Source organism: Oncorhynchus mykiss, chromosome 12 (genome assembly GCF_013265735.2).
Source record: "Oncorhynchus mykiss isolate Arlee chromosome 12, USDA_OmykA_1.1, whole genome shotgun sequence".
Lineage (NCBI taxonomy): Eukaryota > Metazoa > Chordata > Actinopteri > Salmoniformes > Salmonidae > Oncorhynchus > Oncorhynchus mykiss.
In genome coordinates this window covers 31,184,398-31,205,748 of record NC_048576.1, presented here as the reverse complement: position 1 = coordinate 31,205,748, position 21,351 = coordinate 31,184,398, and the positions used below count along the sequence as shown (strand labels likewise).

At 40.9% G+C, this 21,351-nt stretch overlaps 1 protein-coding gene across 1 annotated transcript; it reads left to right on the top strand.

Annotated features, from left to right (window-relative positions):
- Positions 1–5,044: 5,044 nt before the first annotated feature.
- On the top strand, positions 5,045–20,884 carry LOC110537438 (alkaline ceramidase 3). The gene is made up of 11 exons (XM_021623486.2): positions 5,045–5,220; positions 11,947–12,057; positions 17,420–17,472; positions 17,717–17,769; positions 18,141–18,222; positions 18,322–18,357; positions 19,384–19,442; positions 19,687–19,788; positions 19,895–19,999; positions 20,218–20,263; positions 20,374–20,884. Exons 1-11 carry the CDS (start codon positions 5,118–5,120, stop codon positions 20,425–20,427), a joined length of 804 nt encoding a protein of 267 aa, XP_021479161.1. The 5' UTR covers positions 5,045–5,117; the 3' UTR covers positions 20,428–20,884.
- The last annotated feature ends 467 nt before the right edge of the window (positions 20,885–21,351 follow it).

Sequence of the window (21,351 nt, the reverse complement as noted above, 5' to 3'; positions counted from 1 at the left end):
CCTTTGTTTTGTTAACACTGAGTGAGAGTTTATTTTCCTGGCACCACACACCCAGGGTCCTCACCTCCTGCCTGTAGGCTGTCTCGTCATTGTTGGTAATCAGGCCTACTACTGTTGTGTCGTCTGCAAACTTGATCATTGAGTTGGAGGCATGCGTGCCCACAGGAGGGGGCTGAGCACACATCCTTGTGGGGCCCCTGTGTTGAGAATCAGTGAAGTGGAGGTGTTGTTTCCTACTTTCACCACCTGGGGGGCGGCCGTCAGGAAGTCCAGGACCCAGTTGCACAGGGCAGGGTTCAGACCCAGGGCCCCGACCTTAATGATGAGCTCGGAGGGTACTATGGTGTTGAATGCTGAGCTATAGTCAATGAACAGCATTCTTACATAGGTATTCCTCTTGTCCAGATGGGATAGGGCAGTGCGATGGCAATTGCATCGTCTGTGGATCTATTGGGGCGGTAAGCAAATTGAAGTGGGTCTAAGGTGTCAGGTAAGGTAGAGGTGATATGATCCTTGACTAGTCTCTCAAAGCGTAGCACTCACTAATGATGACATTAGTGAGTGCTACGGGCGATAATCATTTAGTTCAGTTACCTTTGCATCCTTGGGTACAGGAACAATGGTGGACATCTTGAAGCATGTGGGGACAGCAGACTGGGATAGGTGTAACCGGTGTGAAATGGCTAGCTAGTTAGCGGGGTGCGTGCTAATAGCCTTTCAATCGGTGACGTCACTCGCTCTGAGACCTTGAAGTTGTTATTTCCATAGGTAACGATGCTTCGAAGGTGTCAGTTGTTGATGTGTGCAGAGGGTCCCTGGTTCGAGCCCAGGTAGGGGCAAGGACAGGGACGGAAGCAAAACTGTTACATAGGGAGAGATTGAAGATGTACGTAAACACTCCAGCCAGCGCATGCTCTGAGGACACGGCTAGGGATGCCGTCTGGGCCGGCAGCCTTGCGAGAGTTAACACGTTTAAATGTCCTACTCACGTCGGCCACGGAGAATGAGAGCCCACAGTCCTTGGTAGCTGGCCGCATCGGTGGCACTGTGTTATCCTCAAAGCGGGCAAATTTTTTTTTTAGCTTATCTGGAAGCAAGACGTCGACGTGGCTGGTTTACCCTTTGTAGTCCGTGATCGTCTGTAGACCCTGCCACATACGTCTCGTGTCTGAGCCGTTGAATTGCAACTCCACTTTGTCTCTATACTGACGTTTTGCCTGTTTGATTGCCTTATGGAGGGAATAACTGCACTGTTTGTATTCGGCCATATTCCCAGTCACCTTGCCATGGTTAAATGTGGTGGCGTGTGCTTTCAGTTTTCAGTCATACCCAAGACTCGAGGCTGTAAATGCTGCCAAAGGTGCTTCAACAAAGTACTGACTAAAGGGTCTGCTTACTTATATAAATGTCATATTTCATTTTTTTCTTTCTAATATGTTTCCTTTTACATTATGGGGTATTGTGTGTAGATTGATGAGGGGGAAAACATATCAAGGCTGCAACCTAACAAAATGTGGAAAAGTCAGGTGATCTAAATACTTTCCGAATGCACTATATACTGTATATGTATGTAAAACATTTACATTTGAGATTTTAGTCATTTAGCAGATGGCCTTATCCAGATCGATTTGCAGTAAGTGCATTCACCTTAAGATAGCTAGATGAGATAACCACATAGCACAGTAAAATATACAAGATACAAACATTCCATTCCAGATAAACAATGGCTATAAACTCAGCAAAAAAATAAATGTCCTCTCACTGTCAACTGTGTTTGTTTTCAGCAAACTTAACATGTGTAAATATTTGTATGAACATAACAAGATTCAACAACTGAGACATAAACTGAACAAGTTCCACAGACATGTGACTAACAGAAATGTTATAATATGCCCCTGAACAAAGGGGGGGTCAAAATCAACAGTAACAGTCATTATCTGGTGTGGCCACCAGCTGCATTAAGTACTGCAGTGCATCTCCTCCTCATGGACTGCGCCAGATTTGCCAGTTCTTGATGTGAGATGTTACCCCACTCTTCCAGCAAGGCACCTGCAAGTTCCTGTACATTTCTGGGGGGAATTGCACTAGCCCTCACCCTCCGATCTAACAGGTCCCAGACGTGCTCAATGGGATTGAGATCCGGGCTCTTCGCTGGCCATGGCAGAACACTGACATTCCTGTCTTGCAGGAAATCACGAACAGAACGAGCAGTATGGCTGGTGGCATTGTCATGCTGGAGGGTCATTGTCAGGATGAGCCTGCAGGATGGGTTCCACATGAGGGAGGAGAATGTCTTTCCTGTAACGCACAGCGTTGAGATGTTCTGCAATGACAACAAGCTCAGTCCGATGATGCTGTGACACACTGCCCCAGACAATGACGGACCATCCACCTTCAAATCGATCCCGCTCCAGAGTACAGGCCTCGGTGTAACGCTCATTCCTTCAACGAAAACTGCGAATCCGACCATCACCCCTGGTGAGACAAAACCGCAACTCGTCAGAGAAGGGCACTTTCTGACAGTCATGTCTGGTCCAGCGACGGTGGGTTTGTGCGATGACATTGCTGGTGATGTCTGGTGAGGACCTGCCTACTGGAGGCCTACAAGCCCTCAGTCCAGCCTCTCTCAGCCTATTGCGGACAGTCTGAGCAGTGATGGAGGAATTGTGCGTTCCTGGTGTAACTCGGGCAGTTGTTGCCATCCAGTATCTGTCCTGCTGGTGTGATTTTCGGATGTACCAATCCTGTGCAGGTGTTTTTACACGTGGTCTGCCACTGCGAGGGCGATCAGCTGTCCGTCCTGTCTCCCTGTAGCGCTGTCTTAGGCGTCTCACAGTACGGACATTGAAATGTATTGCCATGGCCACATCTGCAGTCCTCATGCCTCCTTGAGCATGCCTAAGGCACGTTCACGCAGATGAGCAGGGACCCTGGGCATCTTTCTTTTTGTGTTTTTTAGAGTCAGTAGAAAGGCCTCTAGTTTTCATAACTGTGACTTTAGCATGGGAAACCATGTTTAAACCCTTTACAGTTCAAATCTGTGAAGATATTTGGATTTTTTCTGATTATCTTTGAAAGACAGCGGCCTGAAAAAAGTCAGTTTCTTTTTTTGCCAAGTTTATTTGCGTTTGGCAAAAAATATTACAATAATAAAAAATGTAAAATCGATTTTTTTTAAAAATCTGAGAACAGTAATATTTTACACACACATGAATGTACTCATAAGCAATCATTTCTGTTGAAAACACAAATGTGAAAAATGTGTGGATATACGATTTTGGAAATAAACTCCTCACATTGATATTTGATTTTCTTTTATCTTTGTACGTGGGACTCCAATGAGTAAATCAGAGGTCTGGTTTCAGTGTTTTCAGAAGAGTGGGGGAAAAAGCAGCACAGGCACTAACGCACAGGATGTGACACTGAGCAACTTCGTAGCTTTCTCTCTTCAGACCATAGCAGTGAACAGATTTATTGATGGAGACTATGTCAGTCAAGGTACTCCACAATTGAACAAGAGACGCTGGCTTTATTGCTAGCCTTACAGTTCTTTGAGGTATATGTCGGCTCCAGTGCCTTGCCTGTAATGGTCTTCACAGACGATAATCCTTTAGTTTTTTTTAAACAAATGTACAATCAGAACCGCCGCCTTATGCGGTGGGCTCTGATTGTACAAGGATATAATGTACAGATAGCTTATGTGAAGGGCTCGGCGAATGTGGTTGCCGACGCTCTATCACGGGTTTACTAACTGGGGATACGTTGGTTTTTGTTATTGCAAACTGTATGTTTGCATTTTTTTGTGGTGGGCGTGTTACGTTCCCCAGTTAATGTGTTGTAGTTTTTGTATTTGCATGTATTTATTTCAGGAGATGGCTTCCTGAATTCTCCCCAAGCAGCTGATTGGTCAGCCCCATTGATGATTGGAGCTGATCCCTCCCCCTCGTCAAGACGCAGCTGTCTCCAATTACCCATTCCTTCTGAAGATATATAAGCCAGTGTTCTGTTCAGAGGGATTTTGTCACATCCTGGTGTAACATTGAAAGCAGAAGAAATAATAATTATTGAAAATGTTTGTCTAAACATAGCAGTTAAACTAAACATTAGATTATGCATCATGTGAAGACATTTGCATAAGCAAAACAATATCCTCAGTAAAATATGAGACATTGTGTCAGTGACACTATGAGCACTGGCAAAGTGTGTTATAATGATCTTAGAGATTTTAAGAATTTAGTTTCCAGATGACTGCTTAGGCTATTATTTGTATAACTGGTAATCACACACAATTAGTTTTTGCTTTTTGTAGCCTACTTGTAGAGTATTGTCTTCATGGACAAGTAGGCTGAAACAAATGTCAATGGCTTTCTGTTTACAGAATAGCTAGATGCCTTACCACACAAAACAATGTGGCTACCCTTGTCATCTCAATGTAATAAACTATCTGTAAACTGGTATTACTGGCTAGTATGTCACAGCTTCCTGCATCCTCTATTTGTACTGGTCCTCTAAACCTTTGTCAGGAACAAAGCAGTGTATATTTCCCAATAAATAAATCAAATGTTACCACTTTCAAATTCATAGACAGCTATGGATGCAAGGACTGACCGTCAATACTATAAAAATGATAGTTTTAACCATGTTTTGAGGCTATACCGTGTGTGTTGACAGTAAGGCCTGCATTGTTTACTAACAAAGTAAAACAAGCATATTTTGGGTTCTGATGAGGATGACAGTTGACAGAAGCTCTTGAGGAATTTTAAGTTATATTCTTCAAGAAAATTGTATTATAGTATATAAATCACCAGATTAAAAAAATATACATGGTAAAATTATAATTACACAGTAATAACATATTAATACATTTAGTATGAGTACCAGAAAGTGGGCTATTCCTTTGATACATTTATTTTCCAACTAAATATGCAGTTAGGAAATACTGTTGTGCCAGTAGGCATGTTTCTGCAGTAACCTGCCAAACCAAACCTCAACTGTGCTCAGGTTAACTGTAATTGAGGGAATGGAGGGAGCCTCTCAGTCATTCATCCATTAGTAGGCTACTAAAGATTCAGCACTCCTCCCTCACACACACAGCTCTACCGTTCGTTTTTTCCATCATGGCTCCCTCAGCAGACAGACTGGGATATTGGGGGCGACCAACCTCAACGCTGGATTGGTGTGAGGAGAATTATGTCGTCTCTTTCTACATCGCAGAATTCTGTAAGTACATCTGACACCATGCGTATGGCTAAACTGGAGTTTTAGGACACGAAAACGAATGCAATAAACACGGATGTGGATCCTTGCAGAAGGCCGTCTCGGAATAGGTAAACATCATGACAACGAGCCTGGTGGTGACAACGGCATTCCCTTACGCTCGCGTCAGTAGATCAAGGTGCTCTTATATTTTATCTTAATAGACCTATAACTAACTATAACTGATACATTTTATCGGTGATGTTTTATACCGGTAAGTAAGTTGCGTGTGCGATGCCACGACGCAGACATGCTGATGACTCAGAACTTCACTTGCAGCTGCAGCACCGCCCTTTAAAGTGCTGTTGCAATTACTGTAATAGGCTATCTAGTTAACGTTATATCAATGAGCTAGCTATACATTGATTCACTGGTGCGTAAAATTTACCGCACATTGAAGTCGCTACAAGACAGCTTCAGCTTCATACTGGGACAGCACAGCCTCTCACATAAACACCCGCAACGTGTTTTATATTAATGATAATTAACCTGAAGACTAAGAGTTCCATTCCAAGATAAAAAACTGGCTACTCGGCTTTCGTGATTTTCTTTTGCAAACCTTTCTGAATGATACATGAGAGCGATAAAAAAATATGAGTGCAGCGGGCAGCACGAGGCTTTCTGAGGATACAACGCCCATTGTTAATGGAATTTTGCCAAAATGCACGAAGGTCTGATCTGGCTACAAATGGCACTTCATGATGCAACATTGTATTTAAGGTGGAACTATGTCAAGTGGGTCATAGTTAATTGTGTTGGACTACTGCTCTTTTACCGTTCTCTCTCTCTGATTTACACGTGACTCAGATTACACTGATTGACCCAACACCCCTCTTCTTTTCTCCTTCATGACCACAGGAAGGTGAAAACACTGGGTTGAATGACTATTTACATGCATGATGCATCACATGAAGAAAAAAGGCATCGAACTGGGAACTGATAACAGAACACTTACATTGTTCTTATAAATGTGTAGTAACACAGTATTACTAAAGTGACCATGTAAATGAACCAAGGCTAGCTTTTTCAAACAGAAATTTGCATCCTGTAGCACTAATTCCAAAAAGTTTTGGGACACTGTAAAGTCCATGGAGAATAAGAGCACCTCCTCCCAGCTGCCCACTGCACTGAGGCAAGGAAACACTGTCACCACCGATAAATCTACGATAATCGATAATTTCAATAAGCATTTTTTCTACAGCTGGCCATGCTTTCCACCTGGGTACCCCTACCCCGGCCAACAGCTCAGCACCCCCTGCAGCAACCTGCCAAAGCCCCCCTCCTAAACTTCTCCTTCACCCAAATCCAGACAGCTGATGTTCAGAAAGAGCTGCAAAATCTGGTTCCCTACAAATCAGCTGGGATAGACAATCTGGAGCCTCTCTTTCTAAAATTATCTGCCAAAATTTTTGCAACCCCTATTCCTAGCCTGTTCAACCTCTCTTTCGTAACGCCTGAGATCCACAAAGATTGGAAAGCTGTCGCATTCATCCCCCTCTTCATCCTAGCCTGCCTTTCTAAAATCTTCAAAAGCCAACTAAACAAACAGATCACCGACCATTTCGAATCCCACCGTACCTTCTCCGCTATGGTTTCCGAACTGGTCATGGGTGCACCTCAGCTACGGTCAAGGTCGATATCATAAGCGGCATCGATAAAAGACAGTACTGTGCAGCCGTCTTCATCGACCTGGCCAAGGCTTTCGACTCGGTCAATCACCGCATTCTTATCGGCAGACTCAATAGTCTTGGTTTCTCAAATGACTGCCTCGCCTGGTTCACCAACTACTTATCCGATAGAGTTCAGTGTGTCAAATCGGAGGGCCTGTTGTCCGGACCTCTGGCAGTCTCTATCGGGGTGTCACAGGGTTCAATCCTCAGGCCGACTCTTTTTTCTGTATACATCAACGATGTCGCTCTTGCTGCTGGTGATTCTCTGATCCACCTCTACGCAGACGACACCATTCTGTATACATCTGGCCATTCTTTGGACACTCTGTTAAACAAACCTCCAAACAAGCTTCAATGCCATACAACACTCCTTCCGTGGCCTCCAACTGCTCTTAGATGCTAGTAAAACGAAATGCATGCTCTTCAACCTAATCGCTGCCCACGCCCGCCCGCCTGACTAGCGTCACTACTCTCGACGGTTCTGACTTAGAATATGTGGACAACTACAAATAGCTAGGCGTCTGGTTAGACTGTAAACTCTCCTTCCAGACTCACATTAAGCATCTCCAACCCAAATTGAAATCTAGAATCGGCTTCCTATTTCGCAACAAAGCCTCCTTCACTCATGCTGCCAAACAAACCCTCGTAAAACTGACTATCCTACCGATCCTTGACTTCGGCGATGTCATTTACAAAATAGCCTCCAACACTCTACTCATCAAACTGGATAAACTGGATGTAGTGTATCACAGTGCCATCTGTTTTGTCACCAAAGCCCCATATACTACCCACCACTGCGACCTGTATGTTCTCGTTGACTGACCCTCACTACATATTCGTCGCCAAACCCACTGGCCCCAGGTCATCTATAAGTCTTTGCTAGGTAAAGCCCTGCCTTATCTCAGCTCACTGGTTACCATAGCAACATCCACCCGTAGCACTCGCTCCAGCAGGCATATTTCACTGGTCATCCCCAAAGACAACACTTACTTTGGCCGCCTTTCCTTCCAGTTATCTGCTGCCAATGACTGTGACGAATTGCAAAAATCACTGAAGCTAGAGTCTTATATCTCTCTCTCTAACTTTTAAGCGTCAGCTGTCAGAGTGTTTTACCGACCACTGTACCTGTACACAGCCAATCTGTAAATAGCACACCCAACTATCTCATCCCCATATTGTTATTTATCCTCTCGCTCTTTTGCACCCCAGTATCTCTACTTGCACATCACCATCTGCACATCTACCACTCCAGTGTTAATGTTACATTTTAATTATTTCGCATCTATGGCCTATTTATTGCCTTACCTCTCTACTCTTCTACATTTGCACACACTGTACATAGATTTTTCTATTGTGTTATTGACTGTACGTTTGTTTATGTGTAACTCTGTTGTTGTTTTTGTCGCACTGCTTTGCTTTTTCCTGGCCAGGTCACAGTTGTAAATGAGAACTTGTTCTCAACTGCCCTACCTGGTTAAATAATGGTGAAATTAAACATTTAAAAATGTCAAGTGTTACTGCAACCTGGTCTCAGAGCACTTTTTATTATTCTGTACCTAAATCCGAGATACTCCATTTAGTTTGACGTTACGTTTCAAATTAAATCAAATTGTATTAGTCACAATAGTCAAATTAGTCACATGCGCCGAATCACCTTACTTATGCTTACTTATGAGCCCCTAACCACCAATGCAATTTAAAAAAATACAGATAAGAATAAGAAATAAAACTAACAAGTTATTAAAGAGCAGGTATGTATTATTATGGTATGTATTATTTTGGATGTCAAGCACTCATTTCGGATGATATGTTACACATTTTCAAAACAAACAATATGTTAATAATTTGCTAAACTTACTATATGTTATATATGATATGTTATGAATTCTAGCTAGGTGGCTAACGTTAGCTAGCTGGCTAACGGTCGCTAGGGGTTAGGGGAAGGGTTATCTCAAATGGTTAAGGTTTGGGTTAGGGGAAGGGTTAGCTAACATGCTAAGTAGTTGCAAAGTTGAAAATAAATTGTAAGCTTTTGAAAAGTTGATAATTAGCTAAAATGCTAAAGTTGTCTGTGATGAGATTCAAACTCGCAACCTTTGGGTTTCTAGACGTTTGCATTATACGCCCATCCATCCGCCCCGGCCAACTACCCTACTTTCGTTTTTTTACCTTAAGTAACCATTTGTCTTATGTAACCATACCAAAGGCCTAGTTAAATAAAGGTTAAATAAAAAAATATTTAAAAAATGTAACATATCATACTAATTTGCGTGTCCCGGATTTACATCTACTGTGTTACGTCTAGTCTGTGAGACCAGGCTGTCCACATGACTATGGTTTGGCTTTTAAATGGGTCCTAAATTGTAGAATAAAAGACCTAGAATGTGCGATGTCCAGTAAATTGTATGTGGAAGACCGACAAAGAAAGAGGCCACCACAATTGTTGTGCTATTGTGTGTGTGCTAGAGCTCAGATTTCAAAACCTCAGAAGAGGAGAGCAATAGTAGCGCTGCTTGCACATCAAGGTAGGTCAGAGTACGTTAAACAGGAGATTCTCCTCATGTTTGCTAAATTCAACGTACGGAAACGTTAAACAGGAATGTTCCTGGCATTTGACTGAATACAGCACCTTGGGGCATGCCTGCTATTATTTGATCTGAAGTCAGTCAGCCTAATGTACAACACAAGATTAAGATTACAATCACTTTATTGGTCAATTACACACAATGTCCAACTGAAATTTGTCAGAATAATAGTAGGAAATGATTTACTTCAGCTTTTATTTCTTTGATCACATTCCCAGTGGGTCAGATGTTTACATACACTCAATTAGTATTTGGTAGCACTGCCTTTAAATTGTTTAACTTGGGTCAAACGTTTCGGGTAGCCTTCCACAAGCTTCCCACAATAAGTTGGGTGATTGTCCCATTCCTCCTGACAGAGCTGGTGTAATTGAGTCAGGTTTGTAGGCCTCCTTGCTCGCACACACTTTTTAAGTTCTGCCCACACATATTCTATAGGATTGAGGTCAGGGCTTTGTGATGGCCACTCCAATACCTTGACTTTGTTGTCCTTAAGCCCCTTTGACACAACTTTGGAAGTATGCTTGGGGTTATTGTCCATTTGGAAGACCCATTTGCGACCAAGACTGATGTCTTGAGATGTTGCTTCATTATATCTACATAATTTTCCTGCCTCATGAAGCCATCTATTTTGTGAAGTGCACCAGTCCCTCCTGCAGCAAAGCACCCCCACAACATGATGCTGCCACCCCCGTGCTTCACGGTTGGGATGGTGTTCTTTGGCTTGCAAGCCTCCCCCTTTTTCCTCCAAACATAACAATGGTCATTATGGCCAAATAGTTATATTTTTGTTTCATCAGATCAGAGGACATTTGTCCAAGAAATACGACCTTTGTCCCCATGTGCAGTTGCAAACCATAGTCTGGCTTTTTTATGGCAGTTTTGGAGCAGTGGCTTCCTTGCTGAGCGGCCTTTCAGGTTATGTCGATATAGGACTCATTTTACTGTGGATATATATACTTTTGTACCTGTTTCCTCCAGCATCTCCACAATGTCCTTTGCTGTTGTTCTTGGATTGATTTGCACTTTTCGCATCAAAGTACGTTCATCTCTAGGAGACAGAACGTGTCTCCTTCCTGAGCGGTATGACGGCTGCATAGTATGATGTTTATACTTGCGTACTATTGTTTGTACAGATGAACGTGGTACCTTCAGGTGTTTGGAAATTGCTCCCAAGGATGAACCAGACTTGTGGAGGTCTACAATTGTTTTTCTGAGGTCTTGGCTGATTTCTTTTGATTTTCCCATGATGTCAAGCAAAAAGGGTACTGAGTTTGAAGGTAGTCCTTGAAATACATCCACAGGTACACCTCCAATTGTCTCAAATGATGTCAATTAGCCTATCAGAAGCTTCTAAAGACATGACATAATTTTCTGGAATTTTCCAAGCTGTTTAAAGGGACAGTCAACTTAGTGTATGTAAACTTTTGACCCACTGGAATTGTAATACTGTGAATTATAAGTGAAATAATCTGTCTGTAAACAATAGTTGTAAAAATGACTTGTGTCATGCACAAAGTAGATGTCCTAACCGACTTGCCAAAACTATAGTTAGTTAACAAGAAATTTGTGGAGTGGTTGAAAAACAAGTTTTAATGACTCCAACATAAGTGTATGAAAACTTCCGACTTCAACGGTACATTCCTGATCCTTGTACCTAGATTTGTAAGAATATTATTTTAAGAATCATTTTCTTTTGTATCCAGCAGCGCAAGCAACACATACAATACAGCAGCAAAGCTCCCTTAAAGGTGCTATCCAGAACCTAAAAGGGTTATTTTGCTGTCCCCATAGGATAACCCTTTGATGATCCTGTTTGGTTCCAGGTAGAACCTTATTGGGTTTCATGTAGAACCCTTTCCCAGAGTGTTCTACATGGAACCCAAGAGTTCTTCCTGAAACCTAAAAAGTGTTATCCTATGGGGACAGCCAAAGAACTCTTTTGGAACTCATTTTTTCTAATAGTGTTGGCAGACGGGTTGCCTCCCACAATGTAAACAATGTGCCACGTCTGAGATTTCCGAGACTAGGCTTCAAGCTCTGGATGCAGGAGGAACAAAGAACTGAGTTAGCCAGGGAGCTCTTTTAGTGTTTTACCTCTTGCATGCTGTATAAGTCCCATTAAGCACCATTCTAATCATTAGCATGTCCATTTCCCATCAGTCTATATGTTAAATGGTTTGATTGTTCCTAACTTGATCACTAACCATCACTGGGTGTGGTGAAATCTTTAAATGAATGACTAAATTAAACTAAATTTACCAGTCTAAATCTTGCTTACAGAATGTAAACACAATTCTTTCTCTAAAACCTTGTTTTCTGTCTGCTAAGAGACACTAGTCATATACACCAAATTACTGTTTGTTGTTTGCTGTCATACAGTACATGTTGTATTGTCTTCCGCTGACAGTTGCTCTGTCTGTTATCTTGTTGTACAGGGAACACTGTCAGTAACCTGATTATGATCCTGCCTCCTATCTACGGTGCCATCCAGACGTATAAAGGCGGCCTAGAGTACCGCTACGTCTACTCCTTCCTTGGACTGGCAGGTAAGTGTTCCATAGACAAGGAAAGTCGCACACACGCTAGGTTCTCAGTTGCAATAATTGAATAACCAATGTTTCATCAGGGTATAATTACAGGTGTCTGTATGTAATCATGGTCGGGTGTGGCAGGATTTCATTGGTTAATTTACAGATATAAATCAAACATATAAAAAGCATGAATGGATAACATACACTCGTAGATCAAATTTTGCTACATAGGCCTACAAACATTTACAATTTGTAGGCCTATGTAACCTATTTGTATCTATGATCGTATGTTATCCATTCATGCTTTTTATATGTTCTATTTATATCTGTAAATTAACCAATGAAATCAGGCCACACCCGGCCATTATTACAGACACCTGTGTGTCCTTTGAAACTATATAAACTAGTGACCCGCAGTGTTTGTCATTGTACCCTGATGAAGACAGCTTGTCTGTCGAGACGTTGGTTGTTAAATTATTTCATCTGAGCTCCTAGTGTACGGCTCTCCTTTTCTCTTTCAAGTGTTCTACTCCACTAGCCAGGCCCTTGCCTAAACAGGTTTCTTTTGCCTCCAGATTTAAGTGTTCCATAGGCATCTGGAATTATTAGCATGATTGACTCATATCTGATAATACATATATGGGTCAAAGACGTATAAGGTTTTCAAAGTAGTAAAAAAAGAAAACAGCAATTACAATTCCCTAAAATGCTTTTTATGTTCATTGAAGTGTCACCTATGCCTTTATATTAGATATATAATAAAGCCAATACTTTTTTTTGTGAGTCATATGAATGTACCTTAGTAAAATGTCATTCAGTATAACACAAGTGTTTAATTTTTAAAATTTTTATAATGCCCATTTTTCATAATCACAAGGTTATATGTCCATGCTTAGACTGGCAGAAATACAACTACCCAGAAAAAATGACATTCTTTTATTTTGAATACACACATACAGTGCCTTGCGAAAGTATTTGGCCCCCTTGAACTTTGCGACCTTTTGCCACATTTCAGGCTTCAAACATAAAGATATAAAACTGTATTTTTTTGTGAAGAATCAACAACAAGTGGGACACAATCATGAAGTGGAACGACATTTATTGGATATTTCAAACTTTTTTAACAAATCAAAAACTGAAAAATTGGGCGTGCAAAATTATTCAGCCCCTTTACTTTCAGTGCAGCAAACTCTCTCCAGAAGTTCAGTGAGGATCTCTGAATGATCCAATGTTGACCTAAATGACTAATGATGATAAATACAATCCACCTGTGTGTAATCAAGTCTCCATATAAATGCACCTGCACTGTGATAGTCTCAGAGGTACGTTAAAAGCGCAGAGAGCATCATGAAGAACAAGGAACAAGTTCAAGGGGGCCGAATACTTTCGCAAGGCACTGTATTTGATGTGTCACGGGTACAACTCAAAATTTGAAGTTATTTACAAAAACGTCCTTCCTTACACTGAAGAAAATGCTAAAATCTATGAAAATATCGTTCAATTCATCCTTTGAGATTTGTTTTTTCACTCTGAGTCAACAAAACAAAGTTATTGTATTTTAGTAGAAATTTTGTTACTATTTGATTGCTAATGTTAATAATAATCACTTTACTATAATTTGAGCCTGCGGCAACACTTTACGTTGCATTATTACACAATTATTACAAGATAGTTAATGTTGTAATTATGCATTGTTATTAACTGATATAATCCATCAGTTATACCTTAATTGTAGTGCAATTAAACATTAACTACAGTGTAATAGTGCAACTTAATGTTAAGCGTTATCCACCCAGCTTTACATCCTATTATCCTATTCTGTTGCTGACAGTAGCATGAAACCATGAAAACAATACCTTGCTAGTCTTTCCTCCCTAGCAACTGGATCTGCGTGAATATTTTGTCTATGCCATGCAGCCCTCTCCTTATTAGACAGTGACATCTACATTATAAAGATAATGTGCCTTGAAATACCATCAAATGCCATGAAATAGTTTAAAATTAGAATATTCATTATTCATACAAGTAAATATGAATTGCATGATTAAATGTTGTAAACTAGTGAAAACATGGGATAACATAGCAACTGTCATTCAGCATAACGGGTTACATTGTGGTATTACATTAAACTTTTGTTGTGCTGAAGGACAAACGCATGATACTGAAGGACGTATTTCATACATAAGCATATTTAACAGGCAGTTCCTTGGCTATCTATATAAATGAATGACCTTGACCAATAAAGATTATCCTTACTTTTCATATTTAATATATAGCTTTTTTTCTGTGTTGTACTGAGGGATATGTGTTTTTGTTACAAAGGTTACTAGAGGGTGAAAAGGTGAAATCATCAAATATTTCAGAGATTTACTCACCAAATCACATTGATAGAGGGTTTTCAATGTGTCTTCTTTGTGATGTCACACACTGTCACATGATTACCATCATGTGATATGCTTTAAAATGTATTTTTACCTTTATTATACTGAATGACATTGATGAAGCGCCAAAGTCCAGACAAAAGTTATTCAAGTTATAAAATATTTTTTTAGATACATATTTGTATGAACATAACAAGATTCAAGAACTGATACATAAACTGAACAAGTTCCACAGTCATGTGACTAACAGAAATGGAAAAATGTGTCCCTGAACAAGGGGGGGTCAAAATTAAAAGTAACAGTCAGTATCTGGTGTGGCCACCAGCTGCATTAAGCACTGAGGTGCATCTCCTCCTCATAGACTGCACCAGATTTGCCAGTTCCTGCTGTGAGATTGTTACCCCACTCTTCCACCAAGGTACCTGCAAGTTCCCGGACATTTCTGGGGGAATGGCCCTTGTCCTCACCCTCCGATCAAACAGGTCCCAGACGTGCTCAATGGGATTGAGATCCGGGCTCTTCGCTGGCCATGGCAGAACACTGACATTCCTGTCTTGCAGGAAATCACGCACAGAACGAGCAGTATGACTGGTGGCATTGTCATGCTGGAGGGTCATTGTCAGGATGAGCTTGCAGGAAGGGTACCACATGAGGGAGGAGGATGTCTTCCCTGTAATGCACAGCGTTGAGATTGCCTGCAATGACAACAAGCTCAGTCCGATGATGATGTGACACACCGCCCCAGACCATGACGGATACTCCACCTCCAAATCGATCCCGCTCCAGAGTACAGGCCTCGGTTTAACGCTCACTCCTTCGACGATAAACGCGAATCCGACCATCACCCCATGTAAGACAAAACCGCAACTCGTCAGTGAAGAGCACTTTTTGCCAGTCCTGTCTGGTCCAGCGACGGTGGGTTTGTGCCCATAGGCGACGTTGCTGCCAGTGATGTCTGGTGAGGACCTGCCTTATACAACAGGCCTACAAGCCCTCAGTAGAGCCTCTCTCAGCCTATTGCGGACAGTCTGAGCACTGATGGAGGGATTGTGCGTTCCTGGTGTAACTCGGGCAGTTGTTGTTGCCATTCTGTATCTGTCTCGCAGGTGTGATGTTCGGATGTACCGATCCTGTGCAGGTGTTGTTACACGTGGTCTGCCACTGCGAGGACGATCAGCTGTCCGTCCTGTCTCCCTGTCTTAGGCGTCTCACAGTACGTACATTGCAATTTATTGTCCTGGCCACATCTGCAGTCCCCATGCCTCCTTGCAGCATGCCTAACACGGAACCCAAACCGGCTGCGCGCATGCGCCATCGTGTATAAATGTATTTTGTTCCCCCACACCAACCGAATCACGACACGCAGGTTAAAATATCAAAACAAACTCTGAACCAATTACATTCATTTGTGTGGACAGGTCGAAAGCATTAAACATTAATGGCAATTTAGCTAGCTAGCTTGCTCTTGCTAGCTAATTTGTCCCATTTAGATAGCTTGCTGTTGCTAGCTAATTTGTCCTGGGATATAAACATTGAGTTGTTATTTTACCTGAAATGCTCAAGGTCCTCTTCTCCGACAATTATTCCACACATAAAACTGTCAACCTAATTATTTCTAGTCATCTCTCTTCTTCCAGGCTTTTTCTTTTCTTCTTGACGTTATATTGCGATTGGCAACTTTCATAAATTAGGTGCATCACCGCCACTGACCTCGTTCGTCTTCAGTCACCAACGTGGGTATAACCAATTTATTTTTATTTATTTATTTTACCTTTATTTAACCAGGTAGGCAAGTTGAGAACAAGTTCTCATTTACAATTGCGACCTGGCCAAGATAAAGCAAAGCAGTTCGACAGATACAACGACACAGAGTTACACATGGAGTAAAACAAACATACAGTCAATAATACAGTATAAACAAGTCTATATACAATGTGAGCAAATGAGGTGAGAAGGGAGGTAAAGGCAAAAAAGGCCAATGAGGAGATGGCAGGTGGGTACCTGCTTCTACAAACCAATGAGGAGATGGGAGATGCAGAACTTGCATCAGAAATATAACTGATTTCTATTTTAGCACTTGGCAACGCAGACACTCGTTGGCACACGAGAGCAGTGTGGGTGCAATAATTGAATAACATAGTGTGGTTAGCCTATAAGGCACGTTCACTCAAATGAGCAGGGACCCTGGGCATCTTTCTTTTGGTGTTTTTCAGAGTCAGTAGAAAGGCCTCTTTAGTGTCCTAAGTTTTCAGAACTGTGACTTTAATTGCCTACCGTCTGTAAGCTGTTAGTGTCTTAATGACTGTTCCACATGTGCATTTTCATTAAATGTTTATGGTTCATTAAACAAGCATGGGAAACAATGTTTAAATTAAATGTTTACGGTTCATTAAACAAGCATGGGAAACAATGTTTAAACCCTTTACAATGAAGATCTGTGAAGTTATTTGGATTTTTACGAATTATCTTTGAAAGACAGTGATCTGATAAAGGGACATTTCTTTTTTTGCTGAGTTTATATATTGTTGCAAACACTAACACAATTATGCCATGGGTGTTCATTTATATTTTTAGGATTAATTTCTACATTTTAAAAACACTTTTGTCATTAGAATTTTAACCTGGACAGTTACACTGCAGGACATTTTGACGCTTTAGAGCTCAAAATGTAATAGTTTGCAAAACAAATATTTCTGGGTCAAAAGAAGGGTAAGAGTTTAGTGATTTAATATAATATTCATACATATTTATCTTTTTATGTTAAATGAATGGCCTTTGGACACCAAATTTACACGTCTCGTCTTTGACCCTTATAACCTATAACCTTACAGTCACAAGGATTTGGCAAAGTTAGTCTTGTCCCTAATGTCTTTTAAAGTGAGAGTTTTGTTTTGACTGAAATTGCATTATCAAGATGCTTTCCTTTATTTGAAAGATGGGTTTGAATGTCTATGCTTCTTGCTGGTTGTTTGATCTGATCTCTTCTTTTGTTCCAGCTGTTGGCATTGGTTCCTGGTGCTTCCATATGACGCTGCAATATGAGATGCAGGTGAGCTGACTTTTAGTATCTAAAAATAAATCATGATTTGTCAGCATACTGTATGCATCCACCATAGATCACTGTGTTCTCATAATTGCATGGACTTTTTCAGCTGTTAAGGACATAAAAAATGACACCTCATCGTTTCCTGCAGAATGCTCAAACTGTTTTTCAACTCTCCTTATAAGTAAGGTTTGCGCCGACCATCCCATTATACATCACTATCTGTGTCTCTGCTGTCTGTCCCCCACAGTTGCTGGACGAGCTGCCAATGATCTACAGCACCTGTGTCTTTGTCTACTGTCTGTAAGTACCCAACATAATGAATTTACACTCCAACTTTCACAGTGCCATTGCCATTGAGCAGCCCAGGCCCAAAGCCCACTGAAAGTAATTTGAGGGCAGTGTACATGTGATCAACGAAAAGTTAATCCAATCCTACAATTGATTTATTTATCCCAAGAAAACACACCTTTTTCATGGCTATAGATGACATGGTACAGAGTTGATGTCTATTGATTCAGTGCCACTTGCACTTCCCCCATTTTAACTGGGTCATCGTTCATCATCTTGCTCTCCATCCCTCTCAAAAGCCTTACTGTATACTGTATGTCTATAATTACAAATATGTGTTTCATTAGAGGAATGAGAAATTAATTCATTTTTTTCTGTTGCAGATATGAATGCTTCAAGCAAAAAAACACTTTGGGTGTATTCCCTATCATGTTGTTATTCATCTTCAGTGTCTCAGTCAGTGTGGTGAGTGTCTTATATTTCCCACATAACTGTTTTGTCCCTTTTCATTCCATGACTATATCTCAATGATTAATGTCACTATCTCAAATCTCTTTTTCCCAGGTGTATTTACAATGGAAAGAGCCAGTCTTTCACCAGGTAAGAAAGAGAGTACATTTTCGCTCTTCGGTGAGCATGCTCTTTGTTTGCTTTTAGAGTTTACTGTTTCATTAGTACATATTGCCCCTGGCTAACTGTGGAAACAGCCGGACATGAGGTCCTGTTAGATCCAGTTAGATTGCTATTGTGGCATGTCCGTTCAAATGTCTCTGTTCAGGAATCTAATATTTTGCAGCATTGTCACTTTGGGCTATTGACAATGTCGCACAACACCTTTTGACTATGGCTCAGTCTGATTTTACAACTCCAGGTTACAGTTGTATTATAAACTCCTCTCTAGCATACCTCACAATAGTCAGTGAGGCTGTGGATATTGAGAGTCTAGAGAAGCGTCTGTGTTGCTCCACAACAACAGAAACAACGTGACAAAGCAACCTTTGTTTACACTTCAGAGCCCTCTCTGCTTACTAAACCCCACCGCTCCATGGTGGCACACATTTAGCCATAAACATGCCCACAACAGTCAGTTTTAGCAGACATGGAATTGATTTATTAGATAATTACAAGAAGTAGGCTGCTCCAGCCATAGACAACATTACATACATAAAAAATGATCGAGGATAAAAACACATTAAAGCCCAAAGGCTTATTTCCATTGTGGTCCTTGGAGACAGTTAGATGGCAGGTGGTCATGAGCTCTATATCAGCATATTATTTAAATGGATTCTTACCAAACTGATGCAAGTATTTGATTTGCTACAGTGTACCCATTTAGATACAATACAACAACGGTGACCATTTATACGTTCCATTAACCGTCACAAAATAGCAGTCTTTATTTGAGCATGGCTTTAGCACAACCTGGTGGTTGGAACATGTACACGCTGTACAGTAGTGTTGTCTATCAAGGTCCTTAGTGTTGAGCAGACTGGTATAAAACATGTGCATTATACACTTAATTTCACCTCTGTTCTGAAAACACCAGGTTTAGGCTACTGTAAAATATGACAGGTCTAGATTTGGTTGCTTTTCAAAATGTGTTCTTTGTGTGTCCTCACCCCTCAGGTCATGTATGGTGCACTTGTAGCATGCTTGGTGATGCGCTCTATCTTCATAGTTACATGGTAAGTGGCAGTGTGGCAGCAGAAATGTGGCCCGGTAGTTTGGGAAATTAACTGAGAGGTCAAGAGTACATTTATTATCCTTACAATGTACATCAATTGTTTAATAGCCACTCACTCACTGGATTCTGCTGGTATCCTGATATTTGCGATTCTGGATGACATTTTCAGAAACTACAGTACAAAGTAGGGCTATGTTATAACAGTGTTTATACATCTCACCGGACTCCCTGTGTTTCCATTGCAGGGTGTACCCCTGGCTCAAACCTGTGTGTTACATCTCCCTGAGTGTCTTTCTGCTGGGGTTCATGTTGTGGAACATTGATAATCTGGCCTGTGACTCACTCAGGTGAGTACAATCAAATGACAAACGCTGCCAACAGAATATGGACATCCATTTGTAGACAGAATCAAAATGTAAAACTCTCTCTCTTTGCTCGACACTCTCCTTTTAGATCCACCAGACAGAGACTGCCCCCTGTTGTTGGGGCGGTGACACAGTTCCATGCCTGGTGGCACATCCTCACAGGCCTGGGCTCCTACCTACACATACTCTTCAGGTAAGACATGAATAGATCTATAGGATTTAAATAGGGTCTGCTCTTTGTATTTGTTCCCACTTAAATTGATTTATGCTGCTTCAAGAACATCGTCATTGTTTAATGAAAACAATTGATTGGTATCTTGCGTAGTTTATGATTTAAGTGTAATGACTGATTAGATGATTCCTACAACAATGTATCACAAAAAAAATCTAAAATGTTCTGTTGTCACTTAGCCTCCAGATAAGGTCAACCTTTCTCAAACACAGACCAAAAGTAAAGGTAAGCGTTCTTTCCTCCCAGTTCTTCAACACATCCCAGTCCTATGCTTGTGTATATGGCACCACAATACCAACACTAACTTAACACTGGTCTACAATGTGTTCAATCAGTTCCTATGTGGAGTGTGGCCCATGTTGCACATTGAGGCACAAAAGACTAGCTGAGTGACTGGGGACCATGAAGGATGGTGACTGCCATTAAACAGGCATCAGCACAGAGACCTGACCTGCCAGTCTGCCAACCCCCCTCTGCTGTCTATGGGACATATGTACCCCACTACCAGAGGGCAGCCAGGCTACACCCCAACCTACCACTCCGGGGACCCTTTGGTTCTGCACTGTGACGATTTGCCAAGTACAGTATAGCATTGAGAGTTTATATGGAATTATCTGATTTTTCACTTTCATCTATCAACATATAGTAGATTATTAGATTTTGGTGGTGATGTTGTAGTGACATTTTGTTTAAATTTACTCGAACATATTTCCTGGAATATGGATACCACAAAAAAAAAAATATATATAAATCATACTAGTGTATCTATTAGAGGTCGACCGATTATGATTTTTCAACGCCGATACCGATTATTGGAGGACCAAAAAAAGCCGATACCGATTAATCGGCCGGTTATTTTTATTTTATTTGTAACAATGACAATTACAACAATACTGAATGAACACTTATTTTAACTTAATATAATACATCAATAAAATCAATTTAGCCTCAAATAAAATGAAACATGTTCAATTTGGTTTAAATAATGCAAAAAAAAGTGTTGGAGAAGAAAGTAAAAGTGCAATATGTTCCATGTAAAATATGTGCCATGTAAAAAAGCTAACGTTTAAGTTCCTTGCTCAGAACATGAGAACATATAAAAGCTGGTGGTTCCTTTTAACATGGGTCTTCAATATTCCCAGGTAAGAAGTTTTATGTTGTAGTTATTATAGGAATTATAGGACAATTTCTCTCTATACGATTTGTACTTCATATACCTTTGACTATTGGATGTTCTTATAAGCACTTTAGTATTGCCAGTGTAACACTATAGCTTCCATCCCTCTCCTCACTCCTACCTGGGCTCGAACCAG

What these genes read in the sequence shown, in the direction of transcription:
- LOC110537438 (XM_021623486.2), top strand. Translation starts at nt 5,118, where the DNA reads ATGGCTCCCTCAGCAGACAGACTGGGATATTGGGGGCGACCAACCTCA. An exon ending in CTCCTTCCTTGGACTGGCAG is followed by an intron (nt 12,058 to 17,419) that starts GTAAGTGTTCCA and finishes CTTTTGTTCCAG; the next exon opens with CTGTTGGCATTGGTTCCTGG. An exon ending in TCTATCTTCATAGTTACATG is followed by an intron (nt 19,443 to 19,686) that starts GTAAGTGGCAGT and finishes TTTCCATTGCAG; the next exon opens with GGTGTACCCCTGGCTCAAAC.